General features: G+C 54.2%; 1 protein-coding gene across 6 annotated transcripts in view; it reads left to right on the forward strand.

The window, feature by feature from the left end:
* The window catches only part of CNTFR (ciliary neurotrophic factor receptor), a 47,195-nt gene extending 34,917 nt beyond the window's left edge, over window positions 1-12,278 (forward strand). For 4 of the 6 annotated variants that reach the window (XM_060199260.1, XM_060199258.1, XM_060199256.1 and 1 more), the window contains 6 exons: window positions 3,386-3,503; window positions 3,651-3,817; window positions 5,484-5,647; window positions 10,858-11,038; window positions 11,377-11,551; window positions 11,630-12,271. In XM_060199260.1, the coding sequence (XP_060055243.1) occupies window positions 3,386-3,503; window positions 3,651-3,817; window positions 5,484-5,647; window positions 10,858-11,038; window positions 11,377-11,551; window position 11,630 (806 nt within the window). In that variant the 3' untranslated portion in view covers window positions 11,631-12,271. Of the gene's footprint in view, window positions 1-3,385; window positions 3,504-3,650; window positions 3,818-5,483; window positions 5,648-10,857; window positions 11,039-11,376; window positions 11,552-11,629 lie in introns of all 6 variants that reach the window. The other 2 variants (XM_060199259.1, XM_060199257.1) reach the window with 1 other exon arrangement.
* The last annotated feature ends 5,158 nt before the right edge of the window (window positions 12,279-17,436 follow it).

A 17,436-nucleotide genomic window follows, 5' to 3' on the forward strand; every position in this document is an offset into this window, starting at 1 on the left:
GCTGGCGAGATGAGAGGAAAAACATGCGGTTTGGTGGGCTGGACATGGAAAAACAAGCCAATTAGGAGGAAAACAAACAAATCCTGGGCCAGCAGGGGCACACGCACACATGCACACACAGACGCAGACGCAGCCCTGCGTGGAACCCAGGGACACAGCCACAGGCGCATAGACACGTGTGGGTATCTCAGGAGTCCTCAAGGGGCACCTCAGGGACGCAAGGGGCACGCCTGGACTCCATGTCTGTGTAGCAGCTCTTGCTCACATACGCCCTTGAACATGTTCTCACAGAGTTTAGCTCATGCTTGTGAATGCATGTGAAATTCTGGGCACCTACACACACACACACACACACACACACACACACACACACACACACACACACACACACACCTTGCCAGCTCCATTTGAGCTCAGGTGCCACTTCCTTACACAGTGGCTCAGGTGTGGAGTCTGGCTACTGCTGTCTTGAATGGCATATTTTGCACGTGCTGTGTCATGCACATGGTCTCACTCAGACAGGCAATCTCGAACCCGAACAGCCTCTCCCTGAGTCACAGAGAACCGTTATCAGGCCTCTCACCACTTTCAGCCGCACCATGACACGGCTGCCCGGAATCAGTCACATGCATGAAACCTCTCAGAGCTACACACCCAGCCGCACAACTCCAGTGTCTGAAAAAACAGCTTCTCACTCACAACAGGCCTCCCGACTGCACACTGTCCCCACAACCTCACACTCTCGTCTCTCACGGCACTCCCACCTCCGCCCACCCGTCCGTTCAGCTGGACTCCAGCTGCAGCAAGTCACTCTTTTTCTTCCTTTCTTTGTTTTTCTTTCCTCCTTTTCCCTCTGAGAAACCTGGTCCCTGTCAGGAAACCCAAGCCCTTCCTTGCTCAGGGCCCAAGGCCAGGCAGGAGTAGTCAGATGACAGACAAAGCCCTGCCTGGCCCCCCAGTTCCCCCATGACCTACCCAGGGAGAGGAGGGAAGTGGACTAAGAGGGAGATTTGAGGTGGTGGTGGGGGGGGATAGCTTGAGTGGGTAAGACTGTTCAAGGAGAAAGGAGGTGGCTAGTCAGTGTGGCGGCTGGCTGGGGGAGGTGGCCTGTGAGTCCAGTGCCATGGCCTGCTCTGCCCTCTGAGAAGCCAGCCCCAGGTGGCCGGGAGCTGACTCTGCAGGCTTCAGTCCAGCCCCTCACCCAGCCTAGCACCCTTCTCCTTTGAAGCTGAGGGGGGGTGGTGGTGGTGGTGGCTTCTCTGCTGGCCGACCTTAGAATGTCCTTTCCTCCGGGGTAGCCGCCAACTGTGGCCTGGCCCACAGGCCCCCACAAGGCACTTCCTGTGTCCTTGGCCGCCCCCTATCCATCCCCATGCCTCTGCACCCCCTGGGCAGATAGTGACGGGAAACCAGAGGCACACAGGATGAACAAGGCATAGACACAAGATGAACACGAGGTCAGAAAGGCTTCTGGGGGCTGGGGGTGGTGGTGGACAGATAGCAGTAGACAGAATGCCACTGTCCCTTGTTGGAGGGTGTATGGGGGCTTCAGCTGGTCTCTAGTTCTCTCCTGCACATCTGGGGCATGGAACCACCTCTTTGCCCAGCATAACCCACTCCACCTGCTGCACCGAAGCTCTCCTGATGCTTTTCTTACCCTCCTCTCCTGCTGCAAAGCCAGATAGGGCTCAGGGGTTTCTTCCTCCCCTGGCATCTCCACAGCTTCACACACTTTGGATCTGTACACGAGGCCACACAGAACTCCTCGCAATCACATACGCTGCAGACAAAAAAAATCTACAGTTCCCCATGTGTCACCACGGCCACTCGGCAAGCACAGACAACACGTTCTCCTTCAAGTCCCTGGCTGACTGAGCAGCCTCCCCCCTCGCCCCCCCCCCCCGCGTTTCCTGTCCACCTGTCAGGCAGTGAGGTGGGAGGGGGTGCATAGGAGGGAGGTGTCAGTGTCCCTGGAGCTGTGGACGGACATTCCTTGCCTGGGTCAGATCACAGAAGCTGCCTCCTTCCAGGAACCTGAGCCGGCTGTCCTCACGCCTTACCCAATGCCTGAGGGTGGGACAGCTGGGCCGAGTTGTTCACAACAGCAAAAAGATAGTGGTTAGATAGCAGAAGGAACTTTCAGTGTGTGCGTGTGTGTGTGTGTGTGTATGTGTGTGTGTGTGTGTGTGAGAGAGAGAGAGAGAGAGAGAGAGCGAGCATGTAGGTGGGTATTCTTATCCAGGCTTTTAGTCCCACCCAGACTCCCTGTGTGACCCAAGCAGATCCTATCCCTGTTGGGAGCTCCACACAAAATGAAGACAGCTGCTGACCCTGTAGAGGACTTTTTTTTCAAAATTATTTTTTTCTTCCCTTTTTTGTTGCCCTTGTTTATTGTTGTTGTTGTTATTGTTGTTCTATAAGACAGAGAGAAATGGGGAGAGGAGGGGAAGATAGAAGGGGAGGGAAAGATAGACACCTGCAGACCTGCTTCACTTGTGAAGCGACTCCTCTGCAGTTGGGGAGCTGGTGGCTCGAACCAGGACCTCTGCACTGGTCCTTGCGCTTGGTGCTATGTGCGCTTAACCTGCTGTGCTACCACCTGGCCCCTGTAGAGGCCTTCTTAAAGAGCAGTGATGGAGAAGCTGGGGTGCAGCTGGGAAGAGCAAGGACCAAGGAAGGAGGCAGCAGCTGCTTCTTAACAGGGGTGGGCGACCCCCACACACATATAAACCCTCACTTTGAGAATCATGCACATAGATGTACCTCCCTAATGAACCCACATTCCATCAGGGGTTGCTCCTTTGTGTCACACAGGTACACGTGTGTACAAACATGGACACACAAGATACGCGTGCAAATAGTGTCCTTGTGGCTCAACTGGGACTGTCCTGTTAAGTCTGTCTGCTGAGGGAACTCTGAGTCGCTTCCTATTTGGGGTGTGTACCCTGACCCCTCCAGCACCCGGAGGGCCTAGTTAAGGCCCCACTCAGCCTCGTGTACAGCCTTCCTCTGGGAATGGACACAGTGTGGCTGAAGATGGGGGCTGGGGCCCATTCCCCGCAGACACCACCTTCATCCTGTGATTGATGAGCTGAGGCCTGCAGCCCTGTTCCCCACAGTTCCTGCCTTCACTGAGCAGGTGGGGGGTGTCCCTCTCCACACAACCCTTGTTTTTCTTTAATTAAACATCTGGCTCTCTCTAGCCTGGGAAGCCTCAGACCCTCGCTGACAGCATCCCTCCTCCCCACCTCTGGCATTGCTGATGGGTTGAGGAGGGAGAGCTGAGGTTCTGAGGCCCACCTGTCCCCACACTAGTGCTGGGGACTGGATGGGGGCAGGGGGCGGGGCTGCAGGCGTGCCCTGACCGTGGTGTTCTTACCTCCAGTGCCGCCACGAGAGCCTGTGCTCAGTTGCCGCTCCAACGCTTACCCCAAGGGTTTCTACTGCAGCTGGCATCTGCCCGCCCCCACCTACATCCCCAACACCTTCAATGTGACCGTGTTGTGAGTAGATGTGCCTGGGACCTTGTTCTGACCCTGACCTCCTCCCCAGCCTCCCACCACGCCTGCATTGCAGACCCAAGCCCCACCTTGGACTTGACCTCCTTCCCTCGTTGTTGGTCACGGTGCCTGGGTCTTATCCTTCCCCAGGCACGGCTCCAAAATCATGGTCTGTGAGAAGGACCCAGCCCTCAAGAACCGATGCCACATTCGCTATATGCACCTGTTCTCCACCATCAAGTACAAGGTCTCCATCAGTGTCAGCAATGCTCTGGGCCACAACGCCACGGCCATCACCTTCGATGAGTTCACCATCGGTGCGTGGGGAGTGGGGGTTCCCTGCTGCATGTTCCAGTGTGTGTGTGTGTGTGTGTGTGAATGCCAGTGGGGTGCTCATGTGTACACAGGTGTGTCTGGCCCATAAATACATGTGTGCCTGTCTACACAGCACGTGCCGACATGCAAGTGCATGTCTTTCACCTGCAGGGGCTGAGAGATCTCTCCAGCAGCTCTTCCCATCTTCTCTCTGGCTTCCAGAGCATGCAGGAAGGGGAGGGGGGACAGGCTAGGCCAGACCCTGTGCAGCTGTAGCCTCCACGCCCCGCCCCACGCTAATGGCTTCCTTACGGCCTGTGATGAATGAGGTGTCAGGACAGGAGACAGGACTGGGACAGATACTGCACTCCCCCTCTCCCCATCCCAGCCAAACCCCTTGCCTCTCTTACCCCATCCCAGCGAGGCCCTCTGTGTCCTTTTGCTCCATCCTAGTCAACCTCCTTGTCCACTCTTATCCTATCCCAGCCAGACCCCCGGCCTGCCCCATCACCCCCCACCTCTTGACTGGGTCCCAAGCCAGACCTTTTCTCCATAAGCTGAGCTCTGAGACACTCCTATCAGAACTGCGGCCTGCCTTCAGCTCAGATCTGCAACACCCATGTGAACCGTCTTTTAACCTTGACCTGCAGAGCAGTTGCAAACCTAGACTCTTCTCTCTCTTTTTTAATTTTTATTATCTTTGTTTATTTGATAGAGCCGGCCAGAAATTGAGAGGGAAGGGAGAAGGAGAGAGACAGAGAAACACCTGCAGCCCTGCTTCACCACTTGTGGAGCTTTCCCCCTGCAGGTGGGGACTAGGGGCTTGAACTCTGGTCTTTGCACACTGTAACATGTGCACTCAACCAGGTGCGCCACCACTGAACCTCCCCTAGTCTAGACTCTTCTAAAGGAGGAGCTGAAGAAACTGCAGTGACAATCCAGGCTGGGGCAGGTCGGGGGTCGTGCAAGGTGCTGGTGTGGGAAGAGGTAGTCCAGGTGGTGTGGGGGTGACAGTGGCTTAACGGTGGAGCTGTTATGTATCTACTTAGTAGGGAGTCGGGCAGTAGCGCAGCGGGTTAAGTGCATGTGGTGCAAAGCGCTAGGACCGGAGTAAGGGTCCTGGTTCAAGCCCCTGGCTCCTCACCTGCAGGGAGGTCCCTTCACAAGTGGTGAAGCAGGTCTGCAGGTGTCTGTCTTTCTCTCCCCCTCTCTGTCTTCCCCTCCTCTCTCCATTTCTCTCTGTCGTATCCAACAATGACAACAATAACAACAAAAATAATAACTACAAGAATAAAAAATAACAACAGCAACAAAAAAGGAAGATAAATATTGAAAAAAACACTTTAAAATGTATATACTTAGTAGGTGGGATGCTGGTCATCCTGAGGGCGGGGCTCAGGTGACGGGATGGAATTTGAGATGCTGACATCATGAGAAGGTGACAGTGACTGTTGTGACAGTCACTGGTGATGATGGGGCTGTCAGAGATGGCAGCAGTGAGATGGCCATTAATGGCACTGCCAGCACTGACATCAGAGAAGAGGCATGACAGCCATGATAATGACAGCAGTACTTGGCACTGGGAGATGGTGGACACGGCGCCTGGGCTTGACAGAGTGGGGGTGTTCCCAGAGATTAGTGTGGTAATGAAGCTCTGTCTCCCAACAGTGAAGCCCGACCCCCCAGAAAACGTGGTAGCTCGGCCGGTGCCCAGCAGCCCTCGACGACTAGAGGTGACGTGGCAGACTCCCTCGACCTGGCCTGACCCCGAGTCCTTTCCTCTCAAGTTCTTTCTGCGCTACCGACCTCTCATCCTCGACCAGTGGCAGCATGTGAGTGCCTTGCTATGCCCTGCCTTGCCCTGCCCTGGTCCCAAATGCCTGAATCAGGGGCTGAATGTGGGCTCTGATGGGTGGGTGACAGCTACTCCACTGTGCAGACTGAGGGCAGGCAGGGAGCCTTTCTAGGGGAAGGAGGGAGCAGGTGGCCTTAGGGGCGGGGCAGATGGATGGATCCATGGGGGTATCCTGATCTAAGACCCTTTGGGGTTCCCTTGGGCTACCATTAGTAGAATGGAAACACATCTGTCTCTGTGGCTCTCCAGGGTAGCAGAGAGTCATGCTGGGAGGGAGGTGCCAGGCAGGCTGGCAGGCAGGCAGCATGCCCCTTTCCTTACCTCTGGCTCTCAGCCTACATCAGTCTTCCACTCTAGCCCAGGCTCTGGTCTCTGCTGATCCCCAGGGGCAGGAAAGTTCATGTCCTCAGGGACTGACTCACAGACAGAATCCAGGGGTCAGGACAAGGCAGTGAAGTCCAGCAGACTTGGTCCCAGATGTGAGTTCAGACAGTGACTTGTGTCAGAGTCTCAATGTTGGACCTTACTGAGGGGCCAGTTCAAGGTGATAGGTCAAAAGCAGCCTAGGCAGTGGACATGGGGCAGTAATCAGATCAGTGGATGGTTTAGGATATTGATCCAACTACTAGAAGAGAAGAGATCTCTGGTGAGCAGCCAGGGGGTTGGGGGCAGATTTGGGCTTCTCTCTCCTTGAGTTCTCTGGGCTTATAGGGTTGTGGGTGCCATGAGGTATGTGGGCTAGGACTGGGGTTGGGAAGGTGCTCTGTGAGGCAGCCCAGACTGGCTCCCAGGGGTCAACCTTTACCCCACCTCATCTGCCAGGCTCTATTCCCATCTCCTCACGACCCCTTCATGCCTGGCCTTTAAAGTGCGTAATTTGATTCCAGGGCGCCTATCGGGGCTGCAGGCCTGGCCCTCACAAAGGCTGCTCACACACTCACATGTTCCCTGACAGAGTCCGGAGTCCCTCCCGCCTGGCCAGCTGCCCACGCCTAATGCATTGCTAATAACCAGGGTCTAGTTTCACAAGCCCCTCTCCCCTGCTAACGAGCTACAGGCAGCAGCCCTGCGCATCGCAGCGCACACGCCTTGCAGTGGGCCTGGCACACTGCCCACCACACACACAGGAACATGCATGCACACACGTGGTCCCCAGCAGGAACCGTGCTTCACACATGCAGGTGACCAACATGCCAAGACCGTGTGCACCGTAGGCAGCCCTGACCAGCAGACCGATGTGGGCAGGGCAGCTTGCGTGCCTGTGGCATTGCTGCCCCTCTTCCATGTCTCATTGGCATTACGGGCAGCAAGATTTATGGCTCTTTTGAACCTGGTTTTTGCTCTGAACAGGATTTCCTCTTCCCAGTCCTTGATCTTGAAGAGAGGCAGGTGTATGACTAGAAGGGGTGGGGGCGGAGGGTGGAGCAGCGAAAAACATCACTGGGGTTCAGAAGAAAATAAGAGATGCAAGCCAGGGATTGTACAATAATGAGCACTGGGAGGTCTGGCAGGGCCTGTATCAGCATGGACAAGGGGCAGAGGAGTGCTGGGTCCCCTGCATCTTCTGTTTTGACCCTAACTCAGCAGGGAGGCTGGACATCTGCTGCTGCAGACCCGATGGAGGCCTCTGAGGTGAGGCTCATGCCAGCCACTAGGGAGTTCCTGCCAGTTGAGGAGCTATTCTCTCAAGGAGGTGGATTAAGGGATCAGTGACTATCTAGCAAAAAGGGGCCAGGCCTAGATGTGGCTGCCAGGAGCACCAGGCTCCTGGACCACATTCCTAGAGGTCTGGCGCCCACCCGAAACACATCAGTGAGGTGGCACTTTGATTTGCTCCCCTTGACTCTCTTCCTTGGGGGGGAAGGCAGATGTGGGGCTCTTGGAAGGCAGAAAGGAGCGACCTGGAAGCAGAGTCTTGGCAAGAAAGAAAAGTTACTGAAGGAGCTGGGGTTACTAACCAGAATGGTTTTTTACAGGAAAAAAAAGGGGGGATGGGGGTGACTAGAAACCAGAGGTGGCACTAAGACCCACTCCAAGAAGGGAAGTGAGTGTCTTTGAAATCCATCGGTCTCCCAGGGCTGGGAGTAGGGCTTACTGGGCCTGCATCTGGACCCCAAAGGGTATTACCCTGACCTTTCCCAGAGTTCCTGGCCAGAGCGACATCTCAGGGCATTTGGGCAGGTTTTCCGCTCCACTGGGCCTCCATTACACATGTTGCAGCACACACACACACACACACACACACACACACACACACACACACACACACGCGGGCATGTGCACACAGTCTGGCCGGTCAGGTAGTCCAGATTTCACTTTTCAGGGGGTGGATATGTGTGTGTGGGGATATTGGAATAGGGACCAAAGAAAGCCCTAAAGCCAGACGTGGCCCAGAGCAGGGCCCCTCCTCCGCCCTTGCCGGCTGCCCCTGTTTACGAGGCGGCTTAATGAGGCAGCGGGTGCCGCTGAGATGAACCAGAGCCCAGCCTGGGCTTGGGAGGGGCGCTGGACAGGCAGACCAGCCTGGAGAGTGGGGGAGACCAGCAGGATGGGGCTGGTCCCTGCGGGGGTGGGGTGGCTATGCCTCCTATTTCTAGAGGAAATGGAACAGCTGTCCTTGTGTCCCCCAGAGCCCCCCCCACTCCAGCACCACCCCCCACCCCCAAACACACACTCCTTCTAGGCTCAGACTACTCAGTAACCTCAGGGAGGCTTTCCTAAGGGGGAGGCCCAGTGGGGTGGGACTGATGGTGTCCTGGGCAACTAGGAACCTTGGCTCTGAGGTGGGAGTCATGATGATGACGGAGCTGGCTGAAGTCTGTTTGGTGCTTACCATGTGCTGAGTCCTCATTACAGCCCAGTGAGACGGTCGTTAACACCATTTTAACATGAGGGCCGCAAGGCATGTGGAAGTTAAGTAACTTGGTCACCTAGCTAGTAGGGGGACGCAGCTAAGATTTGGACTAGGCATGTCTGTCTGTATTTGTAATCTGCTATCTCAGTTGCTTCTTGGTGGGTGGGTGCCATCTCTCTCTCTCTCCATCACCTGGTTACTGTTGTCTCCTGCAAGCTGGGTCTGAGGTCAGGGCTGAGGAAGAGAGTTGTGGGAGTGCTGGGAGGACAGCAGGCATCCAGACACTAAGCAAGTCATCCTTAATCTCCCCTGCGGTATTTCCAGTCTCCTTAAAAATTTCCTTCCTGGGGCTGGGTGGTAGGTAGTGCAGCAGGTTAAGCGCAGGTGGTACAAAGTGCAAGGACCGGCATAAGAGTCCCGGTTCGAGACCCTGGCTTCCCACCTGCAGGGGAGGTCACTTCACAAGTGGTGAAGCAGATCTGCAGGTCTGTCTTTCTCTTCCTCTCTCTGTCTTCCCCTCCTCTCTCTTTTTCTCTCTGTTCTATCCAATAATGACACCAATAACAACAACAACAATAATAATAACCACAACAAAGGCAACAAAAGGGGAAAAAATAGCCTCCAGGAGTAGTGGATTTGTGTTGCAGGCACTAAGCTCCAGCAATAACCGTGGTGGGCAAAAAAAAAAAAAAGATTTCCTTCCTCAGCCCCGGAGGTGGCATAGTAGATAAAGTATTGGACTTGAAAGCATGAGGTCTAGAGTTCAATCCCTGACATCACATGTGTCAGAGGGCTGCTCTGGTTCTCTTTCCTACTCTCTCTCTTTTTAAAAATTTTTTAAAAAATTATCTTTATTTATTGGATAGAGACAGCCAGAAATCAAGAAGGGAAGGGGTGATAGGGAAAGATAAAGACAGACACTTGCAGGACTGCTTCACCACTTGCAAAGCTTTCCCCCTACAAGTGGGGACCAGGGCTTGAACCTGGGTCCTTGTGCATTGTAACATGTGTGCTCAACCAGGTGCACCATCACCCTACCCCCCTCCCACTCTTTCTCATTAATAAAATAGATTTCATAAGAGACCAGAATAGCACTGGCCTGTAAGATGCTGAAGATCAAATATGGGGACCTTGTGCCTGTTAGTCCAGAGCTCTGTTGCTGTGCCACCTCCTTGGCCACTAAATAAATAAGTCTTAAAAAAAACAAAATCTTACCATGAGATGTTTGCAGTGAGTCAGGAAACAGAATTGCAAGCCGCAGGTCCCAAGTCTGATTCTTGGCACTTTATGTAGGGTTATGCTCTTGTTCTCTCTCTCTCTCTCTCTGTCTTTTGCTCTGTCATCTATCTGTCTTTATCTTTTTTAAAAAATATTTTTATGGTAGTCGGGCAGTAGTACAGCGGGTTAAGTGCAGGTGGTGCAAAGCGCAAGGACCGGCGTAAGGATCCCAGTTCGAGCCCCCTGGGTCCCCACCTGCAGGGGAGTCGCTTCACAGTCGGTGAAGCAGGTCTGCAGGTGTCTATCTTTCTCTCCCCCTCTTTGTCTTCCCCTCCTATCTCTAATTCTCTCTGTTCTATCCAACAACGATGCTGACAAAAAGAATAACTACAACAGGGAGTCGGGTGGTAGCTCAGGGGGTTAAGTGCAGGTGGTGCAAAACGCAAGGACCGGCCGGCATAAGGATCCCGGTTAGAGCCCCCAGCATCCCACCTGCAGGGGAGTCGCTTCACAGGAGGTCTTTCTCTCCCTCTCTCTATCTTCCCCATCTCTCTCCATTTCTCTCTGTCCTATCCAACAACAACGACAGAAATAACAACAACAATAACAACAACGACAATAAACAATAAGGGCAACAAAAGGGGAAAAATAAAAAAAATTACTTATGTTTATTATTGGATAGAAAAAGAGAGAGACTGAGAGGGGAGGGAGAGAGAGAGGGGAGAGACAGAGAGATACCTGCAGCCCTGCTTCACCATTTATGATGCTACCCCCCTCTGCAAGTGGGGGCCAGGGGCTTGAACCTGGGTCCTTGTGCACTGTCATGTGTGTCCTTAACCAAATGCGTCACTGCCTGCCCCCTTATCTTTCTTTATCTTTAATTAAAGATCTCCTTACTCTCCTTCAGGAATAGCTTCTCTCGGAGGGGTTGGGGTGGGGATGGCTTCACTCTCCAGCAGGAATATGTTCAGTGTCCCTCTCTCCTCCAGGGAAGTTCTCACTCCTTCCAGGGCAGCCTTCCCCCTCCCCTCCCCCCAAACAGTTCTCATTCCTCTGGGGACACCTCACTCTCATGACCCCTTGGGGTGTGTCACCCTCACCCCATCCTGCCGCAGGTGGAGCTTAATGATGGCACAGCACACACCATCACGGATGCGTATGCCGGGAAGGAGTACATCATCCAGGTTGCAGCCAAGGACAACGAGATTGGGACATGGAGTGATTGGAGCGTGGCCGCCCATGCCACACCCTGGACTGAGGAGCCCCGACACCTGACCACGGAAACTCAGGCCCCAGGTGAGTCCCCCCCAACTCCCCAACTCCCATGTCTGTGCTCTTAAATGACCCCCGTTGCCTGGCTCTGGCTGTTTCTGCTCCTCTTTCTGGGACCCTGGAGCCTCGGGGTCTCCATGCTATGTAGCTGCCACAGTCGGTCCAGGTATGAGGATTACTGTCTGGACATTCTTGGTTGGGGAGATTGGGTGGGCTCTTCTGTAAGACAGGGAATGTTGCTTCTGTCTAGTGGGTGAGGCAAACAAGAGAAGAGCAGGGACAGTGTGTTTCCTGAGTCCCCAAATCTGGGTGGGAGCCCAGCCCTGCCCCAGCCCTGCCTGAGTTTTGCCCATGTTCCCTAGAGACCACGACCAGCATCACCAGCTCACTGACGCCCCCACCTACCACGAAGATCTGTGACCCCGAGGAGCTGGGCAATGGCAATGGCGGAGGGCCGTTGGCACCCTTCCCAACCTGGGTCCCTGTCACTCTGGCCCTGGCCACCGCTGCTGCCACTGCCAACAGTCTCCTGATCTGGTGAGTGGAATGGGGCTGGGTGGAACTCAGGGGGACCTGTGGACTCAACCCTGACGGCCCTCTGTCCCATCTCCCCAGAGCCCGGCACCCCGTGAGGACGCGCCAGCGCACCTGCAGAGGAGCAGGAAGCCGGAGCTGAGCCCGCAGACCCCGGTTTCTATTTTGCACACGGGCAGGAGGACCTGCATTCTCTCTCTTCAGACACAATTTGTAGAGACCCCGGTGGGCCTGGGCCCGCCACCCCCAGCCCTCCCATACCACTTAGCTTCCTTCCTCCTTCGGGGAAGGAGGACCTTGCCACCATCCCACCCACCAAAGACCCATCCCACCTGCCCCTTCAGGCTGGACCCTCCCACACCGGTGACTCCCAGGAGCCCATGGGGGGCCTGAGGGGGCACCTCACACAGTTTCTCCTCCTGCCCCAGCCTCCTGTCTGTCCCAGGGTCTCTATTGCCACCATCAGATTATAAGCTCCTGATGCTGGGGGGGCCCAGCCACCCCCTCCCCCCAGCATCCACACTTTTCAGCCCCCCACCTCTGCCCGTTTTGTACACCCCTCTGCTTTCCCAGATCCTGCCCCACAGTATTTAATGCCCTGTCAGTCCCTTCTAGTCTGACTCAATGGTAACTTGCTGTATTTGAATTTTTTATAGATGTATATACAGGGGTGGGGGTGGGGGTGGGGGTGGGGGGGAAGGGTTCTCATTAAACGTTACCATTTCATGAGTCCTTGGAGTAGATCGGGTGAGAAGGTGTCCCTCTTTGAGGAGGGGAGAGTGGGTTCTGACCCCAGTCAAGCAGATGCCTTAGGGATGGGGCTATCTCTTTCTTGGGGGGTGGGGGTGCTAGAGGCCAGAGCCAGAGTTGTGGGGGAATGAGAGTCTCCTGCATTCGAGAGACTAAGTGCAGGGGTTCTCGGCCAGACCTTGAGCTCAGAGTATGCTGGACATGGGAAGGCTGAGAGGGCTCCTGATGGCAGAGACTGGTCACCAAACCTGTGTTTCAGGCCTGGAATATGCATGACAAGGGGCGCCTCCCCCAATTCCTCACAGTCAGGACTCCATGTGAGCCTGTCAAGAGCAGGACTGAAGTTTTGTGGGGTGCCCTGTACCCTGCCCACACTCCTTTGCTAGGAGAAGGTTCTACAAACTCCAGGGTCCCTTTGAGTTTTGCTCAAAGAAGCCCCCCCAAATTTGCTTGGATCCAGCCCCCACCCCTCCTGCCCCCCCATTAGCATTACCTCACAGTGTCTTCAGCTGAGAATGCCCTGGGTAGCCAAGCTGACAGGCACCTCTAGCCCAGGAGTGGGAGCAAGAAGGTAGAGCCTCGCCCCAGGGAATCAAGCTCAGACTTGCTGTGGGTGAGTGTAGCAACAAGACAGAGGTGCAGTTGAAGCCATGGACACTAACCCTCCTGAGACAGGCCCACCCTGAGGGGTGGTGCACCCAGTTGAGTGCACACAGCATCAAGTGCAAGGATCCAGGTTTAAGCCCCTGCTCCCCACCTGTAGGAGGGAAGCTTCACGAGTAGTGAAGCAGGTCTGCAGGTGTCTCTCCTTTTTTCTTCCTCTCCCCCTCCCTCAATTTCTCTTTGTTCTACCTAGTTAAAAAATAGAGGGCTGGGGAGATAGCATAATGATTTTGCAAAAATATTTTCATGCTCAGGTCCCAGCACCACCATAATCCAGAGCTGAGCAGTGCTTTGGTGTGAAAAAAAAAAGAAAGAAAAAGAAGAAAAGAAAAAGTATGAAATATAGAGCCATTGGGGTGATGGATTTGTAGTGCAGGCACCAAGCCCCAGCAATAACACTGGTGGCACAAAATGGGGGGCAGGCAGTGACACACCTGGTTAAGCACACACATTACAATGCACAAGGACCTGAGTTCAAGCCCCTGGTCCCCACCTGCAGGGGGAAAGCTTCATGAATGAAGCAGGGCTGCAGGTATATCTTTCTCTTCTTCTTTTCTCTCAATTTTCTCCATCTCTATTCAATAATAAATAAAATGATTTTAAAAAAAGACAGGCCCACCCTGAACCCTGATATGCACACCCCCATCAGCCACTAGTGTCATCATCACGCTGCCCCCATCCCCATTCAAATCTTCCTCAGACCAAGGCCAGAAAATGGACATTCACCAGTAATATGGTCAGGGCTGCCTGAAGAAAGGAAGGGGGATTCTGTCTCAAGCACTTGGGAAGGAAGTCAGCCTGGTGCCTGTGAGGTGCAGCTCAGGCCTGGTGCCACACTTTAGCTTCTGGGGTGAGGGGGTGGGGGGGGGGCAGGGGTCCTGACCCACTCTGGCCACAGACATTGTATTCCTGGGATTTCTCTCAGTCTTCCCATTCCTTGTCCCTGAGGTGGAGGTGGGGGGACAAAGGTAGGGGGTCTTTGTCCTGTGTTGCCTTCTTGTCTTGAGAGCCTTGGTCAGCTCCGACCCACCCACCGCCTACCCAGGGCTTGAGCATCAGCAATCTGGCCTCCATTAGCAACATGGGAAAGTCATTATGAAGGGCCTGGGGAAGAGAAGGGGAGGGGGCCTGCTGGAGCGTCAGAAGCTGATGGAGAAGAGGACTAGGGGATGGCTCCACCCTCAATTCTGAGAGAAGCCCGGCCTTGTCCCAGGCCTGGAGGTGACTTGACAGACAGTGTCTGCCACACACCGGCTGGTCATCCCTCCTCAGGGTTCCTGGGCCTTAACCTCATGGAGGCCGCTGGTCTCGGAAGGTCTTCAATGCTGTCTGCTGCTGCCTCTCTTGAGTGTTTTCCCTCCACATCTGTTATTTCCCATAGCAGTTCTGGGGATAAGTATAGACATCGGTTCTTGGAGCTAAATCAGAACCCAGGGAATTAAAGCCCTGCTGGGGGGTGGGGGCCCATTAGGGGAAGTGTGGATTCCAGGGCCAAAGTACACAGTGGCGCAGCCCAGCCTTCTAGTGCCCTAGCTCTCTGCCCCCCCCCCCCAACACTGGGATGGGGATCCCCTTGTACTCCCTTCCTGGTGTTGACTTGTCTTCAGCCCCCTCCTCCCAGAACCCACCCTCATCTCTGTCTGCCTCTCCCAGTCCCTTTCCTGTTTCTGAACATGCCTTCGTCCAGCTGCTATCTTTGTGTTTTTCTTTGTTGGCCTCCATCTCCTGTATCAGTTTCTTGCTTTGCTCTCTAACCACCCTCCCTGTGTCTCCTCCCTGTCTTTCTTTTTTCCTCTCTCTCCTTTTTCTGTGTCTTTCCTCACCTAGAATCTCTCTTTGCATGTATCTCCACACAGCTTCTGTATCTCTATTTCTCTTTCCAGGCAGCCAGGCCTTTCCTCTCTACCTCTCTCTGTGCAGTCATGCCCTGGGCCAGACAGACCCCATGGACATGGTGCCTTTCTGGCCTGAGCAAGGGGCTGTCCTGGCTTCTGCTGCCCCCTCTCGGCGGCTTTCCTGCCCTTCCTTCCTGCTCCCAAGTTGGTGGCTAACAGCACACACACCCTATGGCTGCTTCTGGCCCACTAGCCTGGAGAGAGAATGGTGGGGGACACCAGGCATTCTCCAGCTCTCAGAACTCCCCAGAGATGGTGAGCTCACTGCCCCCATTGGCAGGAATGCAGAGAGTGAATGCTCATGTGGAGAGAACTGCATGCTTGGCTCCAAACCTCAGCTCGGTGCCCTGTTGTCTGTCTTTCTGTCTTGAGGCCCATGTGTCCACTCTGCTGACAGCCCAGAGTTAGAGGACCTGGCCAGGTAGTGACACCTATCTGGTGACACAGGACTGGGGCAGGAAGGACTGGGACATAACCACCCCTACCCCAATCCGGAAAGGCTGGAGGATGGGCTGTCTGATGGAACTAGTTTGAGGAGAGAGGCCAATGGGGACTTTTTCTGACAATGCCATTTTTGATGGGAAGGCTGACCTGAGGTTGAGTGGGTTTGTGTGACAGGCTTCATTTGAGGGGAGGCTGCATAGGAGAGAATTTATTTGGAAGCGCCTGTCTGAGGGGGGATGCACCAGGCTGATCTAGTGTGTGTGTAAAGGGTCCAGACTGAGGAGAAACTATTCTGAAAGCACACAGGCTTAAGAATAGGCTCACCAATGTCCTTGTTTGCCTGGGACTATCCCTTTTTTCTTAATGAATAAATAGCTCCAGTCCTGGGAAACCCCTCAGTCACTGAGGAGGCCTTGCCTGACAGCGCCAGTCTGATGGGAGAAGCTGGTCTGTACGCCAGTGGCTCTGAGAGCATCTGGTTTGATGGCAACAATCTGAAGAGAGAAGTTTCTTCGGGCATGGACCACCCTGAGGAGGGGGTGGACAGGTAAGTAGGGTACTTACAGAAGGGCAGTGGCTTGAGGAGTGGCCACCAGGGGGCAGGGCAAGCTCTCAGGAAAACCAGAGGTAAGGGCCCCAGGGAGAGACAGCATGGGGTTGAGTGTACAGTGTGCCTCTGTGCCAGCCTGTGTAAGTTGTGGTGGTGGTGTGCAAGTGTGTTGTTAAGTTTTTGTGTGACAGAATGGCCAAGGGCCACATCTGTGGTATATTGGCTTGTAACCTGTGATGGAGAAAGCCTAGTGTGATCATGGCCTTACCTGGCACCATAGGAGAGATGACAGAAAAACCACGGGGGCCAGGGAGGCAGCATGTGTGAGGGAAATAAAGATGCCTCCCTGGGAGGCCCTTAAGGAGGAGAAGAGACAAGGAACCAGGCTCCCAAGGCTGCACCTGTCCACCATAGCATTCCCTGAACATCTATAGATGCAAAAGCTAAGAACTGTGGGTAACATGCCAGGGCCAGGCAAGTCTGCACAACTAGGCCCTTCCGACTTTCTCTCTAGCTCTTTTCAGCTGGTGCTCCTTTAGTTGGACACTCATGTGGGGACCCCCACCCCCAGAACCTAGTCCTGTTCCACCCCCCAATTACTGTTCCCACACTCTCTTGCTTCTAGGCCTTGGCCCATGAGGCACCCTGCCCAGAATGTTCTGTGGAGCATTTAAGGTCCCTCTCATTGCCTCCCTGAAATTCTCCTAGCTCATTCCCCTTTATATTCTCTCTCTCTGTTTCATCTCCCTCTCTCTCTTTTTTTCTGCCTCCAGGGTTATCACTGGGGCTCGGTGCCAGCACGACTGCTCCTGGTGGCCATTTTTTCCATTTTTTTTATAAGATAGGACAGAGAGAAATTGAGAGGGGAGGGGAAGATAGGGGAAGAGAAAGACATCTGCAGACCTGCTTCACCATTTGTGAAGTGACCCTCCCCGCTCCCCGCAGGTGGGGAGCCGAGGGCTTGAACTGGGCTCCTTTTGCAGTCCCTGAACTTCGTACTATATGCACTTAACCCAGTGCGCCACCACCTGGTCCCCCTCCATCTATCTCTCTGCCATGGACTGAATACCCACTATGTGCTGAGACTGAACTGTGTGTCCCTGTCTCACTTTAGGAACTGGAAAGACTGGGGCTTGGGCCTTCCAAGGCATTCCCAGAGCAGGGATTCTCAGGGCAGCAGTATGGACCAGGCAAGGTTGGGGCTGCCTGTGTTAGGGTGACAGATGGAAGCTGGCACAGAATCAGTCCAATCCACCCTACCCACACCCCCCCCCCAACAAAATGAACCAAAACCAAAGCAAACAAAACCTCAAAATGCCACTATAAGTAACGTAAGTTCAACCAAACAAGGAAATCCTTTTTATAAACCTTAAAATGTGAGTGGTTTGTCTCCTAATCTCTCCCCCAACCAAAAGTAGTCTTGGGAAAAGGTGAGTAGGGCTGGGAAGATGGTTCCCGTGGACATGCTTTACTATGCTCATGACCTAGGATCAAGCCCAGACCCCACGACGCTAGAGGAATCAGTGCGGTGCCGTCTCTCCCTCTGTTTCAATTATTTTTTAAATTATTTATTATCTTTATTTATT

Source organism: Erinaceus europaeus, chromosome 10 (genome assembly GCF_950295315.1).
Source record: "Erinaceus europaeus chromosome 10, mEriEur2.1, whole genome shotgun sequence".
Lineage (NCBI taxonomy): Eukaryota > Metazoa > Chordata > Mammalia > Eulipotyphla > Erinaceidae > Erinaceus > Erinaceus europaeus.